The sequence below is a fragment of the Semicossyphus pulcher genome, unplaced genomic scaffold (assembly GCF_022749685.1).
Source record: "Semicossyphus pulcher isolate SPU_LCO1_2020_fin unplaced genomic scaffold, fSemPul1.0.p SCAF_8, whole genome shotgun sequence".
NCBI classification, from domain to species: domain Eukaryota; kingdom Metazoa; phylum Chordata; class Actinopteri; order Labriformes; family Labridae; genus Semicossyphus; species Semicossyphus pulcher.
The window spans coordinates 16687426-16703372 of record NW_027211759.1 but is presented as its reverse complement, the minus strand read 5'-3'; the positions used below and the strand labels follow the sequence as shown (position 1 = coordinate 16703372).

The following is a 15947-nucleotide window of genomic DNA, read 5'->3' as shown; positions in this document are numbered from 1 at the left end:
AGGTATCAAAAGGAGCTGCAAACAGAGCATGTCTTGTATGTTACAGATCTCTCATACTGATCATGTTATTATCTATTATATATTTTTTTAACACTGTTTTGAAGCAATTCTTGATTCTGGTGTTCTTTTATGGAAGTGCTTCTCGTACAGCTTTTTAATTTCATACGCCCATATGAAACATAAATGTAGCACAAGGCACTGAGTTTTAAAAAAGATCATTATTGTGGTGTAATATTTGTCATGCATGTATTAGTAAATGGATAAATTGTCATCTTTGTTAAATTTTTGCTGCAGAGGTGATAATGAATGACTCAGTGTTTGCACCATATGCTCCCAAAGCAGCTGCTGCTTCTCACACCTGATCTGGCAAGGTTGCAAAGGTTCATTACAGTATATGAAATATAGTGTCTTGGCAAGATGAAGCTATCTGTCTCAAAAATAAATGGCCAGTTTAATGCAAAAATCAGCTTTGTTTTAAGACGGAATTTATCGTCAGAAGAAGCGATTCTTTAAGTAGAAGTGAAAGAAACTGACGCTGGAGTTTCTAACAGTTATAGATTACCCGTGATGAACGGGGACAGGACAGAATGACCTGATAAATATTACTTATCTTTCATGCATTCATGCAGTTACACACATTTACTTATCATTAAGCACTGACAGTAGAGAAATAAATCAAAGTACTTTTGATAAATGAGAAAAAAAGACATACCTGTAAGCAGTCGCCCCAACAGCAATGTTTAGACTCACAGATACTCCTTTTCTTATAGAGAGGCGGTGGAGGAGAAGAAAAAGAAAGGACCAGAGAGGGCAGGAGAGGCGGAGGAAGATAGTGAGGTATGACAGGTTTTGTGTCTCACCAGCACTTAGACATACAAGAAGAAGAGTGCAGGTGTGTGAAAGCTGGATGGGGAGAGAGAGGAAGAGCGAGGGAGGGTAGGACAAGATAGTATTGGAGTTTGCATTGGTGGAATCGTAGCTCGGCCGCCTTGTGTTGCGTCTGTGTGTGTGTGTGTGTGTGTGTGTGTGTGTGTGTGTGTGTGTGTGTGTTATGTGTTGGGGTGAATACGTTCTTTTCTGTCAATTCGGCTCTCCCGGGAGCACCAGTGCTCTTTCTGACGCCCCACCTCTTGTGACCTCTGTCCCATCCCTACAGGTCACCCTCACTGGGCCTCTGATGCATATTCATTAGTGTAGTGACATGGCTTTTTAAAGGCTCGTTAGCATAGTGAGGGTTCAGCAATAGAGGACATTTACATTCAGCCTGGACAGCTCTCTATGTGTGTGTATTGGTGTGCGTGCCTCTGGCTGCAGAACTGTCTCATATTGTCTATGTATAGATGATGTTGCCTGATTTAGAAACTTAGGATGTGGTTTCTGCAGCAACACAGAGATCAAGTTCCGGCCCCGCCCCGTTCACCTTGAGGTACCAGAGATGCACAGAGACACTGTACAGAAGGAGGGATGGGACAGAGGGGGTGGGGGGATAGGCAGGGAACAGAGAGGGCTCGATATAACCTCTGTCTGTGACACATAGAAGTATACACTTTTTTTTTTTTTGCTTATGGAAACAAATTCACTCCTTAAAGTGTAATATTTTATTATGCGTCTACGCTGGTGATTGGCATGTTTTCATTCTGTCCATCTGTCTGCCCGGCCCTTTCTTGTGAATGCAATATCTCAAATTTGGCACAAATTTCCCCCCAAAAATTGAAAGAAAACTGAAATTTGGTGATCAAAGGTCAAGGTCAATGTGACCTGAAAAAAAGATTAGAAAAGAAGAGATTTGCTTATTATATTTATGGACAACAAAGATGAAGAAATGATGAAATGGTGATATTTTGTATGCAAAAAGTTAAAGGTCATCACAATCTGCAAAAACAACCCTTCTGCAGGACTCCCTTAAAACATTGGATGGTCCCTTTTGTCAAAGGGAGATGAAAACAAAGGATGGCTTTAACTGACTGGCGATAAATTCTCAAATTGACCTTACAAAGTTAACATGAAATATATCTTCAACCAAACAGTGCTAAAATATATTGACATTTTGATGGACTTACTTGTGTCCAACAAAGATCCACTGAGATGATGGGGTCTGTTTTCTGATGTCTATCATGTAACCTTTTCTTGCCACTTTTCAAACTCATTACTCATAAACGGAAGGTGAAATTGAAACCAAATTTCACATTTTGTTGCATCCTGAATTGATGAAGCTAATCCTGAGTGTCCACATAGAAACGGTGATGATTGTGTAGATCCTCTGAGCTTCAGGGCTGAAGATGCGTGAGAAGCATCCAGGTGTTGGAATTTGCAGCTCCCTTTCAGCAACGTCAATATTTTAAACATTGTGTACTGTCATTATAATAACTTATATTTAATAAGAATCAGCTTTATTGGCAAAAAATAAAGAATTGTACGTTTCTTTCAATGAATTTACACACTCATAGACATACAGCAGAAAAAGATCAACAAAGGTTTAAAAAGTCAAGCTTAATTTGCAAGCTTAACAAACTTGCCTTAATGATTTTCCCAATCTCTACAGAAAACAACAATCCTCTATCCTCCCCTTTTTAGGTGTAAAGTTGGCTGGACTTAGGGAGATGCAGTGACTACCACAAATTTGATGGGTTGGTGGAGGCATACAACTTCAAGGTACTAATTCTATGTATTTTTGTGACACAGTTGGGAGGCCCTCTGACTCATGCCCATGTTTGAATCTTAAGCTAAAATGACAATGGCAATTTAGGCTTTGTTTATTTATTGCGGAGCCTCAACTAAGAACATGAGAAACATCTCTTTCACAAGTAAGACCAGAGAATAAATGACAAAGCAGTTATCACACACGCAGGCACTCAATTTTAAACTGTTATTACAAACCGCATTGTGGCTATTAGCTCTAAACTCAACCAAGGATGTTAATGTTAGAAAATATTGAAGTTTACAGAAAAGACAAGGATTCTTACTTAGTAAAAAACAACATAGCAGTGCTTTGTGACAAGTTACAAACTGTGCACCAAAGCAGGCATTTTGATTTGTTGTTGTAGTAAAAGCACAGGTGTTACTGATAACATTAAAAATTGTTTCACCAATTTCCACAACAAAATAAGCTAAATTAAAAGGAAACATAGTGTCCACTAATTGTTCATGTAAATCGTGGCATTTACAGTCAAATATCTCTCCCAGATGCAATAAGTTCATATTCACATCATAATAATCATTAATGTATGTTTTGTAATATTTTCACACATGCATATTAAAAAATCTAGAGCTGAGAAAAGTGCCTGCACAGTATTTTTTACCTTTACCTTATACAACTGACGATGGTTTTAGAAAAAGAAAAACAATTCATTCTTCCGAACGATGGGCGGCAGCACTCACCTCTGATCTAAATTACATGTACGCAACAAACCACAGAAGAAGTCTCGTCTCTAGGATACAGAGGAAGCGGTCCTGCTCAAGTGAGTTATCTCAGTTTCAGACATTACATTCTTAATAATCAATGGTTTATTGTTTTTTTGTGCAGGTAGAAAATTGTTTGCTTTTACGTTGTCACGAGGGTCCCTATTACACGCGCATTAAAACCGCTGGCGAGTTCACTGCGTTAGTTTAGCTAACTACGGTACCGAGCTAGCAGATGCTAACGCTACCAACGTAGCGTTACCAGCTAGCTTCTGTGGTAATCACAAATGAGTTGTCAGTATCTGAAAGTGGTAACTAAATAAGTCCAATGACAAACGAAAGGAACAGCGTGACATACGCTGGATAGAAACCGTTGTGACAGACTTAACAGTCAGGAGCTTTCTGTTGTATAGCTCGTTTATTCATGGTTGATGGATGTTTTGCTGCATCTACAGAATCTGATGGGGTGGTCTTTCAGAAATACTTAAGAGATTTCAGTTTGTGCACGTAAACATTTATTTGAAATGACACCTTGATGCATTTATTCGTCACTCTTTAGTTAGTATAGAGTGGCTATAAATAAGAATGTAAACAGATATTACCTTTAGATTATTAATGAGAAATCAGTGCTCATTCTGTTATCAGAACTAATCCACATTAATTAAAATTAATTGTCACATGGCAAATCCAGCTATTTGCTATGTGACAAATGTTGGTAAAGTACAACCTGGATGCATAAATGATGTTATTTATTCCTTTGAACCTACTATGAGGAAGCTGTTAATGAAACTGTCTCAGTATAACACTGATACTTGTATATGACCTACAAAAGCAAAACAGACCATCAGTGTGAAGAACAGTGATTTCTGTATAGTTATTCTTAACGCCTGCCATGTTTGGCTCAAAACAACTTTTGTCATGCTGACAGGATGAGCGAATGTTTACATTTTTCAGCGGCAAAGTTTGTCCGATAGTATCATCGTAGCACATTCAAGGAAGCATGGGAACACTGCACACGCAGAAACAGCAAATCAGCAAAGAGATAAAAAGTTGAGAATTCACTGAAGTACAAAAAAACCTGAAAGGGAAAGTGATAGTGCACGGGTAAAAACAGAGTCAACCTTGATCAGAAACCGATTCCTGAAATTTTCCATCATTTTCCTGGACAGGTATGTAATATAACTTTTTTATTTATAAATACATTGATAGATGTGGCTGTGCACAGTCCATGGAGGTCACTGCGGACATCACTGTCCAATGGTTTCAATGAGCCAAAAACATAATTTAAGGACACCTGTGATCCTCCATTATTTAAGTGAGTCTTTAACTATCATCTGATGAGGGGGGTCTGTTGCTTGAAATTTAATTTCTGTTTATTTTCTGTAATTTATAGTTCGACCCTCAGCCTGCCTAACTTACAGGGTCTGGTGATGCAGCCAGTGGAGAATCTTCACCTGGAACATGTTCTGCAGGCTGTGTCTGTGTTGGAGGCAGTTGTCCTCCGCAGTTTTGGCCCTGAGGGAGGACAAGTGCTGTTCACCCGGGACACAGGACAGGCGATGTTGAGCCGCAGTGGGACAAGAATTCTAACAGCCCTAAGACTGGAGAATCCACTGGCAAGGTAATGCATATACACAATACACTCATTCTCTATGACAATCACTGCAATACAAATTTGGTCTTTTATCAATTTGTGTGTTTTTCCTTTTAGGATGGTGGTAGAGTGTGTCTTGAAACACAGCACTGTAACAGGCGATGGATCTAAGACATTTATCCTACTGCTTGCGTCATTACTAAGGATGATTCATACAACCGCCTGCAAGGAGCCGAATGTGTCTCACACTAACAACTCAAGGGAAGCAGCAGTGGCTTCCACTGCCAGGCACTTGGCTAAAAAACTACTGGCATTTGCATTGGAGGACCTGGATGATATCATTGCTTTGGGAGTGATCCCACATGGATGCTGTCTCCTGAGAGAAGATTTCACTGCAAAAACACAATCTCAAACAAGCAATCACTGTCTTCAAATGCTGCTGGCATCTTTCTTTCATTCACGTTTGGGTCAAACGCACTGTGACTTTATTAGTGACCTCACCTGTGAACTGCTCAGTAACTGGAAATTAAAAAATGACCTTCCTTCTGTATCACTTCAGTTCATAAATGACAACCTGCCTGCATTGCATACATCTGTATCAGGCTTCCCCATTAGTTGTTCACGTTTGATTGAGGGGCAGGTTATTCACAGGGACTTTGCTACGCCCTGCCATCAGAGTGACCAACAGATAGTTAAAGCTATAGTTTTCACTGGTTATCTTCAACCAAAATTGGTAAATGCCGGAGAGGTGCTAGAGCTTGGATGTGGAGAGAAAAAGATGGAGAATTCAACGAAGGAGAGAAGTATTGTGCAGTTTAGCGCCTGGGCAGAAAGGACACTAGAGTGTGCCATTGCAAACCTGCAGAGTTTGGGTGTCTCTGTGCTCCTGTGTGCCTTCAAACAGTCTGCTGCTGTCCTGGCCTCAGCTACGCAGGCAGGGATGTGCATTGTGGAGTGTGTCAGTGAAGATGAGCTGTCTGTCTTTGCCCATCTAAGTGGGGCCACACGTGTCACAGACTGCTGGATGATTAAACCGGACCACGTTGTTACACTGACCTTTTGCCGACCAATACTGCTCGGAGCTCATAGGTATGAAAATGTATCTCTTTCTTTTTATAAACTGCTCCAATACAAAGTTACACATGCATACAAATAATTACCTGTCTTTGATAACTAGTGTTTATTTAATCGGGTTTGATTTGTGGAGGTAAAACTGAACTCTTTATGTCTTCCACAGGTATGTCCATGTGGCTTTCCATGATTCAGAGAAAAGGCTCATGATCAGACCCTGTAGTCTGATTATTTGTGGCACAGGGGAAGGGCAAACTGACCAGTATGTATGTGCATTTCAAGATGCCATCCGCATGCTACTTTCAACTTGGGAGCCCATGGGTATGGCAGCAACTCAAGCATCACAGAGGAACTTACAGTCAAACAAATGCACATCTTCATATCTGTCCAACCAGATCCCCAATTCACCTCCCTTCCAGCAGTGTGTGATTGAGCCAGGCTGGGTTGTACCTGCTGGTGGGAAGTTTGAATTTCTCCTACACCATGCCCTCTTACAACATGGCCGCAGTTGCTCAGTTTCTGCTGACACAAATATGGATATTCCTGCTGTTTCCCAGCTCTTAGCTAACGCTCTACTGAGCGTGCCCCAACAGATCTACTCCCACAGTCCACGACGTTTCCTGCAGACTCAAACCAGGCTCCTGACTTTAATTGAAAATCAGTCCCAACCTTTTAGCCTTGAAAACAAAGACAGGCATGACAAAAACTTCAAACAGGGTGGGAGTAAAAGTGAAAGTCCTGGCGAGGAGGGTAAACAAAGCATGCATTGTTGTATGTTATCAAACGTTTCTATGTTGGACTCGGGCCTTGAATCGGTTTCCTGTAAATACCAGCTGCTTCTGGCCGTGCTGCAATGTCTCTCAAGTCTTATTCAAGTGGACACCATGCTGCACATACACACTGTCGCGCACACACGGTCGCACAGACTTGCAAACTTTTCCTGGGAGGGCACAGAGGACGAGGCTGAGGAATGAGATTGTGTTGAACCGCAGTGAAAGTTAAAATTTTCCCTCAGTATTTACTCATTTCATTTTAGAGATAGAGGAAATAATTGGCTCTTTAATGTAGAGAGCTGCAGCAATTTTTGTGTGTCCACTGTATTAAGCTTACTTTTGACAATAAAAAGAGAACAGTAAGCCACTTAGCACAAAATGTGCAGTTGTTATCAAATAGTCTTGTGTTCATTTAATGTATGTTAATGTGGAACAGTGTGAGTGTTGATGTTGGCCATTTTCCTCTCGAGTTCTCATCGTGGTTCCTGTTTTTTTTTTTTTGACATTTTACTTCCTTATCTCAGATTCCCTATCCTTTTCCGTTGGCCAGTACACATTCTGTTATATAAAAGGCAATCACACAAAGCAACATAGAGACATCGTCTAATAAATATACACACTCCTTTTTATAATCAGTGTTATCTCCATTGGGGGAGTGGGGGGTCTGAGAGGGAAACACCCGGCTTTCAACAACCAAATCAAAGTTCACTTCCTCGTACCGTTGTGGGAGGAACACTAACTCTGTATTGACCTCTTTTCAAGGAAATAGTGAGTCATTAGAAATTAACCAGACTCACTACAATACATAAACGTGTAGCGTAATCAGTGTGTTTGCGTTGTTTTGAAGACAGATTTTCCGTAAATTAGTTGTGATGGGATAATTCGTAAACAAAGACAGGTCTCTGCTTTGTTCTTGCCTTGGATCAAACTCTACATGAGTCACACTTGATGTTTGCAGATATCAAAGAGGAGGATGGGGGTATTCAGAATGTTTTTTTCCACTGCGCACTTGGAAGAGAACCTGAAAGTTGTTTTCAGTCTTATCAAAACACCTACGCCCCTCTAACCCTTACATGCTTCCCATGCCCTACACTGTAAAACGTTACACGCAAAGCAGAGTGCAGAGTCCATCTGCGTCAATTGAATAGAGATTTTGCTGTATTGATGATACACTTTTCTCTGTGACCTGCTAAGAATACAACAAAGGCAAAACTGCAGATGACACGACTAAACTGTGTGTGTGCGTAAGCGTCGGCCTTGATAGAATGACGTCTAAGTTGACTCAATTAGTTTGGTTTATTTGGTTCTCTTTAATTTTCGTCTCTGTAAAACATAGTGCATATGGTATAAATCAACCCAGTCTCTTTAAAATGAAAATGACATTATAAAACACATCATCGAACCGATGTAGCAAAGAACCAGCTAAGTGCATACATTTTTACATATAAAAAAACAATACATTTACAAAATGTGACAAAAGTAAAGGCGATTTTGTAAAGGGCAAGTAAGGAGATGAATGAAATTAAAGGAACAAATCAAATGTCACAATATAGACACGGAAACGCTACTCTAACACCAAGCTGGAAAAAAAACACAGTTCACAGCTCAGCATTCAGTTGGCTACTAGTCACCATGTTTTGACTTCTGTGTCATAAGAAAAGGAAATCGTTGAGTTTCATTGGCTACTGCTGTATTGTGCTGAAGTAGTGGTGGTGGTGGCCTTTTATCATGGCTCGGTCTCGTACTTGTCCCGCCAGTAGGTGCAAAAATGTGACCAGTACACAATAATATGATCTTTTGTTTAGATAATTAGCAGTTCACAAACACTAATTTCATTCAAATGACCACAAAATTACACATTTCTGTACTACATAGTCACTGAAGCACAGATGACACCCATTCTATATTTGGGCCAAATAACCACATTGCATCTACATAGTCCAAGAAGGTTGGCCTAAGTGTCTGCAGCCCAGTTATTTTAAATACAACGTAATAATCAGAAATGTCTGCATCTTAGGTTGTCCCCCTTGACCAAGCAGTGTTTATATTGGCAGTGGAGAGTCATGTGACTCTAGGAATGACATCATGCAACATTAACAAGGACTTGTGGGTGTTTCAGTGGGTGTCACACCACCTCCCGAGACTTCCTGATGGCGCAGCACAGGAGCATGCTAAAGATCATCCCAAACACCTGTAAGATGGAGAGGCGTTCATTACATGTGTGTTGTGATAGCTCATGTCAGCATTTTATTGCGGACAAATGTAATGATTTCCAGTTAAACCAATCAAACACTCACCATAACAATACCGATGGTGATGCCCACTCCTCCTATGATGTGTAGCTTGGAGTCAAACACCTCATCAATGGCTTCAGGACAGGTCTGCAACACATAAGCACGCTTCCTTTAAGTTTTTCTATACCTACACCAACATGCCTTGTGGTACACATTACAGGCAACCTGGGAGCACACAAGCTCCAGTAAACCATTGTTGCCATAGTAACATTGCAAAGAGGCAGAGGGAATAAGTCTGGAAAGGAGAGACTGATAAACCTTTGACACACGTCACACCGTCATTAAGTGTTTGAGCTACAGTAATTGCCCCATCTCTCACAGAGCTGCAGCTTGTCAGAAATCTGTTAGATGTTTTGTATTGTCCCTAGTGTTTAAATATTTTTTGATTTTCTGTCTCTTCACTGAAGTGCCGGGCTGTGCCGGTATCCAATCATTACACACATCGAGGGTAGTTGTACCTTAGTGATTAACTGCTCCAGCGGCCCTTTCGGGGGACAGGTATCTTTGTCGGTGTCTATTGCATTAACAGTTGGTCCGCAACAGTTCAGCTGTAAACACACAAAAATCACTTCTTTAGAGATCAAGATGACTTGCAGAATATAAAACACACATACAGTATCTCTAACTTCAAGTGTTCTAGCTGAACATTTTGTTAAAGATTTGTAGTTTCTGAAGTTTTGTCATCACAGTCAGCTTGCAGGCGACCAGTGAAGATAGTGGGGCTGGGCGATATGGCTAAAATCCTGTATCACAATATAGGATTTTACATATCTCGATAACGATATATATCACGGTATAGCATGATTTCTGATAATTTAACAAATAACGAATCCAAATGAAATAACCACGTGGTAAAGCCTATTTTTGGATAATCTTGTCTGAATTAAAGACTTGACAAATAGAAAGTTCTGAGTTTCCGTTTTCACTTGGGCTCAGCCTGAGTCCTTTTCTGCATGTTAATGTTCATGTTAATAAACAGCGCCTCCCTCTATGGTTCGCTCCAGGTTCACTCCTACATATTAGAACATAAAGCGTTGTCAAAATGATGTTAAAATTGACGTAAAGCAGTTCAGCCGCTGGTTTTATGACGTCACGATAGTGACGATATAGAAAAACACAAACGATATACATTTTCATATTGTTTTATCGATATGTTGTCATATTGCCCAGCAGAAGATAGCATAGAAACAAGTAGCATAGACAATTCTGATTGCCTTCTGTGTGTTGCCTTCTAGGAATATTTACCACACGTAATTCACAGATTTTTTTTAGGGTTTTTTTTCACATTTTTACAACTGTTACAACAAATTTTTTATAAACATCTTCTGATATGCCTAAAAATTGTCAATTAGCTTAATTCTTACGATGCTGAACTTTTCCTTTCAGCTTATTGGCCTCATCTGAACCTTCTAGCTGTTGTAAACAACAGGAATAACACTTAAAAAGTGATGCTAGACTACAAAAAATCTTCTATTGGAGCACATTGCATTTGTTTGAAAACACCTTCTGTGCCAAATTCCTTTCAGAAAACATCCGAATCAGCCTAAACTAGTATGAAGCAGAAATGTGTCAGACATGGCTCACCCCAGTTTGAATCACCCGCAGTGTCTCTTTAAGGCGCTCATCTCCTGTTGTCTTGTAGTTGTTGTAGGTTTGTGTGTAAAATGCTGTGATATCATTCACCACCTGCAACACAGTCGCAAGCCAGGAAGAAGGTTTTAACATACAGTTTGTCAATAAATCAGATAATAATATTTTATCATAATGCCTTCTTTACTACAACATTTAATTTTTTTTACAATTATTCCACAGTCATGTATTCTTCCTGGTGCTTTTTAAAGTAGCCTACCTGAAACGTTAAAAAATTGATGCAAGTACTGTTATCAATGCACCATACATAAAACTTGTACGTTACCTTGCTTTGGTTGGAAAATCCCCAGAAGCCAGCTGCCACCTCAACGGCAAATATGATGAGCAGGAAGAAGAAGAACTGCACAAACGAGTAGACAAAATTAAACTCGAATGACTGGATGAATGTGTGCCTCCATGCATGTTTGTGCACATGTCTTGCGTGCATGTGTGGACAAGTAAGGTCATTTGAGAGTAGCTGAACCCAATTTACATAGACTCCTCCTCCTGAGAGATTTAGTGCAAGAAGATTAGGGTCAGAGAGGGAGGGAGGGTGGCAACAAGTACAGGGGAATCTAGACCGGCCTTGACACTGTTCAGTAAACAATGTTCAAGCCAGACATATGATATTTCTTAGTGAGCCCAAGCACGGTCCACAATCCACCCCTGCTAAAGTGCAAAAATATATCTGTGCTACTTACCAGTCCCAGCATACAGGGGGACTCCTGGATGGCCCCACAACATCCAAGAAAACCCACCACCATCATCAGCGCTCCAGCCGCTATCAGAATATATACACCTACACACATATACAGTATATTAAAAATACATACAAGCATGCTTGGTGTTTTGCAAAGCTCACGTAATCCAAAACTTAAATGATCAAGGACTGAGAGCACCATACCTGTATAAAACACATAGGGAGAGTCTGGTCCTTCAAACAGGCCTTTGGTCTTCGGGTCTAATCGGAGCCACAGGCCGATAGCAAAGACACCGGTACCTGCAAGCTGAAGCACAACATGTACTTTTAAATACAGTACTTTAATAAATTGTTACAAAACTACATTTTCAGACAGGAGGAATAAGTTTTCTTACATACTGTATGTCCTCTATGTTTATGTAAAATGTCAACTCAATAAGCTGATTATAATTTCACCACACCATTTAACATTTTTTTGCTTCCCGAATTAAAACACTTCTTTCCCAGCTGCTTTCAGTTGGTATTTCATATCTCCAGTGACAGACCTGCTTATCCATGTCTCATCCTTAACTCTATTTCTGTTCAGGGGGAGTTTTCTGGCATCTTTACCAACACCAGGAAGTACCCTCCACTGGGCTAAATTCCTATTATGGCTATAGCGACAATTTAATGATTGAAGACCCTTTCTATACCTGTCACTGGATATCCACACAATCCCTAACCAATGTAGCACCACAGATGCATAGTAGCATTTGCAATCCATCAAAACGTTGCATGTTATTATTGCATGGACCTTGTTATTTTGTACAACATTGGTCTGGTCTCAGTCAGCCCTTCTTACACAGCATGTAAACAGAATGATACAGAGGTCTGTACTTTACATTATAGATGCCCCTGCATGTGCCATGTTGTGTAGTGTGCAGGCACTTGCACTCCTTCAGCAGGTTAGTGAATTTTTAACTTTGAGAGCCTGACTGAAAGGTTGCTGCAAGGATCAGTCTGTCTATGTTTCTGCATGTTCTACTGCCAACAGATTTTCAATCTGTATACTTTCTCTTGTATAATATATATACGTTACATTGTATAACCAAAATGGCAGATTATGGCATAACCACAGAAATGCAAATCTACTTCACAAAGCGTCTCAACTCCTCCCTCTCTCTCTCTCTCTCTCCCTCTCTCTCACACACACACACACACACACACAGACAGTAAAAATGAAGGTACACCTACCCAGAAGAAAACGTTGAAGACAAACATGAGGTACTTCACAATCTTGATTCCCCCAGCGACAGCCATGCTGATTCAGTCTACACAATGCACCTCTATGACTGTTTAATAACTAACTACTTCCAATGAGGAAGTGAAGCATGGTGGAAAGAGAAAACCTTCTCAATACCACGCCTTTATATGATCACCTGATTGAACGGTTTAGGGAGTGGCAAGAGAGCAGTGTTGCATGCAAAACTGTCCTCCATTGTGTGGCTGATATGAGCTCCTGCTATTCCTCTGCTCTTTCCTCTGCTCTGACTTCTCCATGTTCATGCATGAGCAGTTTGTGTCCAGCCGCTGCATATGTGCAGGTTGTGCGGGTATACCGGGTTTATGAGATAAGAAGGCAGCAGAGAGGGCCTTGTTGAGGCATGTTGACATTAAACTTTCTGTAGAATACCTGCCTTAAAACATGCTCTGCTATTTGAGCTGTTTGCAACTACAGTTAATGACTGCTCTTAAATTTGACTGCTTTCCCATTCCCATATAAGCTGTTTTTATTGAAAGCTAGGTTTGTTTACCCTGCTCTCGACACAAAGTGGACGCTCTTGTTGTGCCCTAACTGAGCTGAGATCAGATATTTGTGTCATGTGTCTTATCTTTAGTTCCTGCTTAATCCAAATGAAACTAGGAACATCTGAATTAGAGCAGAGTTTCCTGTCTGACTGTAAATGATGGACTAGAAGTTGTGGATGATAAAAAGTGATACTAGACAGTCTCCTTGTTTGTTCCTCAAAGCTTTTTTTTTTTACCAGCGACATTGAAGATTTTCTACATATTATAAACTTTGAATATTTTTCAAACCCAAACTTGGCCTTAGTCCCTGAATTATCTCTCTCTCTCTCTCTCTCTCTCTCCTTCTCTCTCCCTCCCTCTCATGCAAACATACACACACACACAGTGGGAAACCCCTCTCTGCCCTGTAATAAGTAGCTATCATTGGCTCTATCTATAGCTGCACAAATTATAAACGCCCATAAAAGGGCAAACATCCATCCTAAACCACACTCACACACAGATCACAAACAAACGCACACAACTAGACACGCCCTGCAGGCTTATTATAGGACACAAATAGCCTACATGGGATATCCAAGGTTCATTCACACACACAGTCTCCCTGACATGCGCAACTCTTCACATCACGCAACGTAACAGAAGTCTTAATTATTATGGTATCAGTAACATTCTCCGCCACAGTAAAGCGCCTCCCCCGCCTCATTGCAATTATTAAAATGCCGTGCGCGCAAACTCCAGAGTGTAGCCTGCGCGAGGAACTGGGTCACTTGGCCACTGGGGATTATTGTTCCAGTCCACTCGGTCTCCACACGCACTGGGACACTTTGTGTTTATGGTGTCCAGAACCAAAAATAATGTCGAGGGGCACCTTTAACTATACTATGATAACTGACCGAGCCTGTCTGCGAGCTCTCGGTGCGATTCTGCATCTGGGACACCGAATAATTTCATTCACTAAAGGCTTGTAACCTGCTCACACACGAATGCGCATGCACGCAAAGCTCACACACGTTCACACACAGACGACAGACGGGATGTACATTTTGCTATGAGAACAATACATTTTCTCGATTCAAACTCACCCAGAACACTAGGTTGAAGGCAAACATCAGGTATTTGATGCACATCTCTCCTCCCGATAGCGCAGCCATGACGGTCCTTGAGCTGGGATCACACTTCTTCTGTGTTCACGTATTCAAACCGACGGTAGGACAGAAGAGTAGACCTTCTAAATAACAGTCAGTATGCAGAATGAGGTTATTTGCCGACGCGCTGGCACTGAAACGCGCGTCGTGCTGTGCGCGCCTGTAGTGGTCCGCCCCCACGGATAACGGACTGCACAGGCAAAGCCTCCTGTAGCTGCTTTTTCTTCTTCTTTACAAACTGTCACTTTAGTCTTTATTTATTTTCTCTTTTTTCTTAGCTTTTAATGTTTAAAAATCAATACTTTCTTATTCCTGCAATAAGTAATATTTTTTTGTCGGACTTGAAATATCGATGTTTGAATAATATATGGCAATTTTATTTTATCACACCCAGTAGGAATACATTTTCTATTGAACAAATACAAATATCTTTAGTGCCTTCAAAATAAAATCACAGCTCACGTTAGTTTCCTTTGGTTACTACAGTTTGGAAATGTAGTCCATGCTCAGTTTGTGTCTTTGCCTCATGCGATGGGACAGCAGTGCACTAAACAGTAGCATGCTGGGGGCTTTTTTGCTCGCAAGTTCCTGCAGCACCCCGGGCAGTGCGATGACGTAATTCCCCAAGAATAAGAAAGGCGCGTTCGCGGATTGAATATACTGTACATGAATGAACACGGTGCACGAGCATGTCCCAGGCTGAAACAGCACACACACACACACACACACAAATGAACACAAAGTGACCAACCTCCTATTTTTCAGAACCCCATGACTGTTATTACTATCATCGATCTTGTGTTGTTGTTGTTTGGCTGTCTGCATCAAGCTTTTTGACCATCCCGGCTACATCACGTTTTACACGCACAATTAAAAACAGAAACTTGATATCAGCTAAATACTATTGTCTTCTTTATGTTTTAGATTTAAAATACATTGGGTACTTCCTTTCTGATTCATATCTTAAGGGTAAATTAGTTGTAATTTATGGCAGTATGGGTAATTAATTCTTTATTAACACTTTATACATAAGTTATAATTCCTGGAAAAAGGTTGAAAAGCATCTGGATCAAAACCATTTTTAAACTTGTTAATATTTAAAATTACAGACTTGATAAAAGCCTGTATTAATGACTTATTAATAACAGATGACTTATTTAGGCATCTGCTCGAGGCTTAGCCTAATAGTAAGTCACTATAAATAACTTACCCTATATTACAGAATTTATGTTTTTTTAAACCCAGAACCCTTAATTAGTGGCATAAAAATGTTATTACTCACACATTGAAGAGGTTCTGCAATCAGTTACTCTGACCTCGTCGTGTCAGGTTGAAGGTAATCTAAATAAAAATGAATATATATATGTTATACTCAACTTCAGTTTCAGGGTCCTGGCATTGTGCTCTCTTTACACTGTAATAGCTTACAAACACTTAAATTAAGCAGAGTGATCGTTAGTGTTATTGGTAACACCTGTGCACACCCATTGCTAGCTCCCACAGGTGTTTTAAATTAGTAAGCCCGTGCTTAATTGCCATCTTTCTGACTTA

At 40.4% G+C, this 15947-nt stretch overlaps 2 protein-coding genes across 3 annotated transcripts; one reads left to right on the top strand and one right to left on the bottom strand.

The window, feature by feature from the left end:
* The first annotated feature begins 4829 nt into the window (after positions 1–4829).
* Positions 4830–7210, top strand: bbs10 (Bardet-Biedl syndrome 10). The gene is made up of 3 exons (XM_069687083.1): positions 4830–5020; positions 5111–6082; positions 6231–7210. Exons 1-3 carry the CDS (start codon positions 4830–4832, stop codon positions 7036–7038), a joined length of 1971 nt encoding a protein of 656 aa, XP_069543184.1. The 3' UTR covers positions 7039–7210.
* A 904-nt stretch (positions 7211–8114) lies between these two features.
* Positions 8115–14509, bottom strand: cd9a (CD9 molecule a). Of its 2 annotated transcripts, none has more exons than XM_069686117.1 (8): positions 14334–14509; positions 11665–11767; positions 11462–11559; positions 11047–11121; positions 10716–10817; positions 9590–9679; positions 9135–9218; positions 8115–9028 (listed from the first exon to the last, which is right to left on the bottom strand). In XM_069686117.1, exons 1-8 carry the CDS (start codon positions 14400–14402, stop codon positions 8963–8965), a joined length of 687 nt encoding a protein of 228 aa, XP_069542218.1. In that variant the 5' UTR covers positions 14403–14509; the 3' UTR covers positions 8115–8962. The 2 variants fall into 2 exon arrangements, with proteins under 2 accessions (XP_069542218.1, XP_069542219.1); XM_069686118.1 differs by lacking the exon at positions 14334–14509 and adding an exon at positions 12694–12847.
* Positions 14510–15947: the final 1438 nt, after the last annotated feature.

What these genes read in the sequence shown, in the direction of transcription:
- bbs10 (XM_069687083.1), top strand. Translation starts at nt 4,830, where the DNA reads ATGCAGCCAGTGGAGAATCTTCACCTGGAACATGTTCTGCAGGCTGTG. An exon ending in CTGGAGAATCCACTGGCAAG is followed by an intron (nt 5,021 to 5,110) that starts GTAATGCATATA and finishes TTTTCCTTTTAG; the next exon opens with GATGGTGGTAGAGTGTGTCT. An exon ending in ATACTGCTCGGAGCTCATAG is followed by an intron (nt 6,083 to 6,230) that starts GTATGAAAATGT and finishes TGTCTTCCACAG; the next exon opens with GTATGTCCATGTGGCTTTCC.
- cd9a (XM_069686117.1), bottom strand. Translation starts at nt 14,402, where the DNA reads ATGGCTGCGCTATCGGGAGGAGAGATGTGCATCAAATACCTGATGTTT. An exon ending in TGCGGGTGATTCAAACTGGG is followed by an intron (nt 9,680 to 10,715) that starts GTGAGCCATGTC and finishes GTGTGTTTACAG; the next exon opens with CTGAACTGTTGCGGACCAAC. An exon ending in TGGAGCAGTTAATCACTAAG is followed by an intron (nt 9,219 to 9,589) that starts GTACAACTACCC and finishes TATGTGTTGCAG; the next exon opens with ACCTGTCCTGAAGCCATTGA.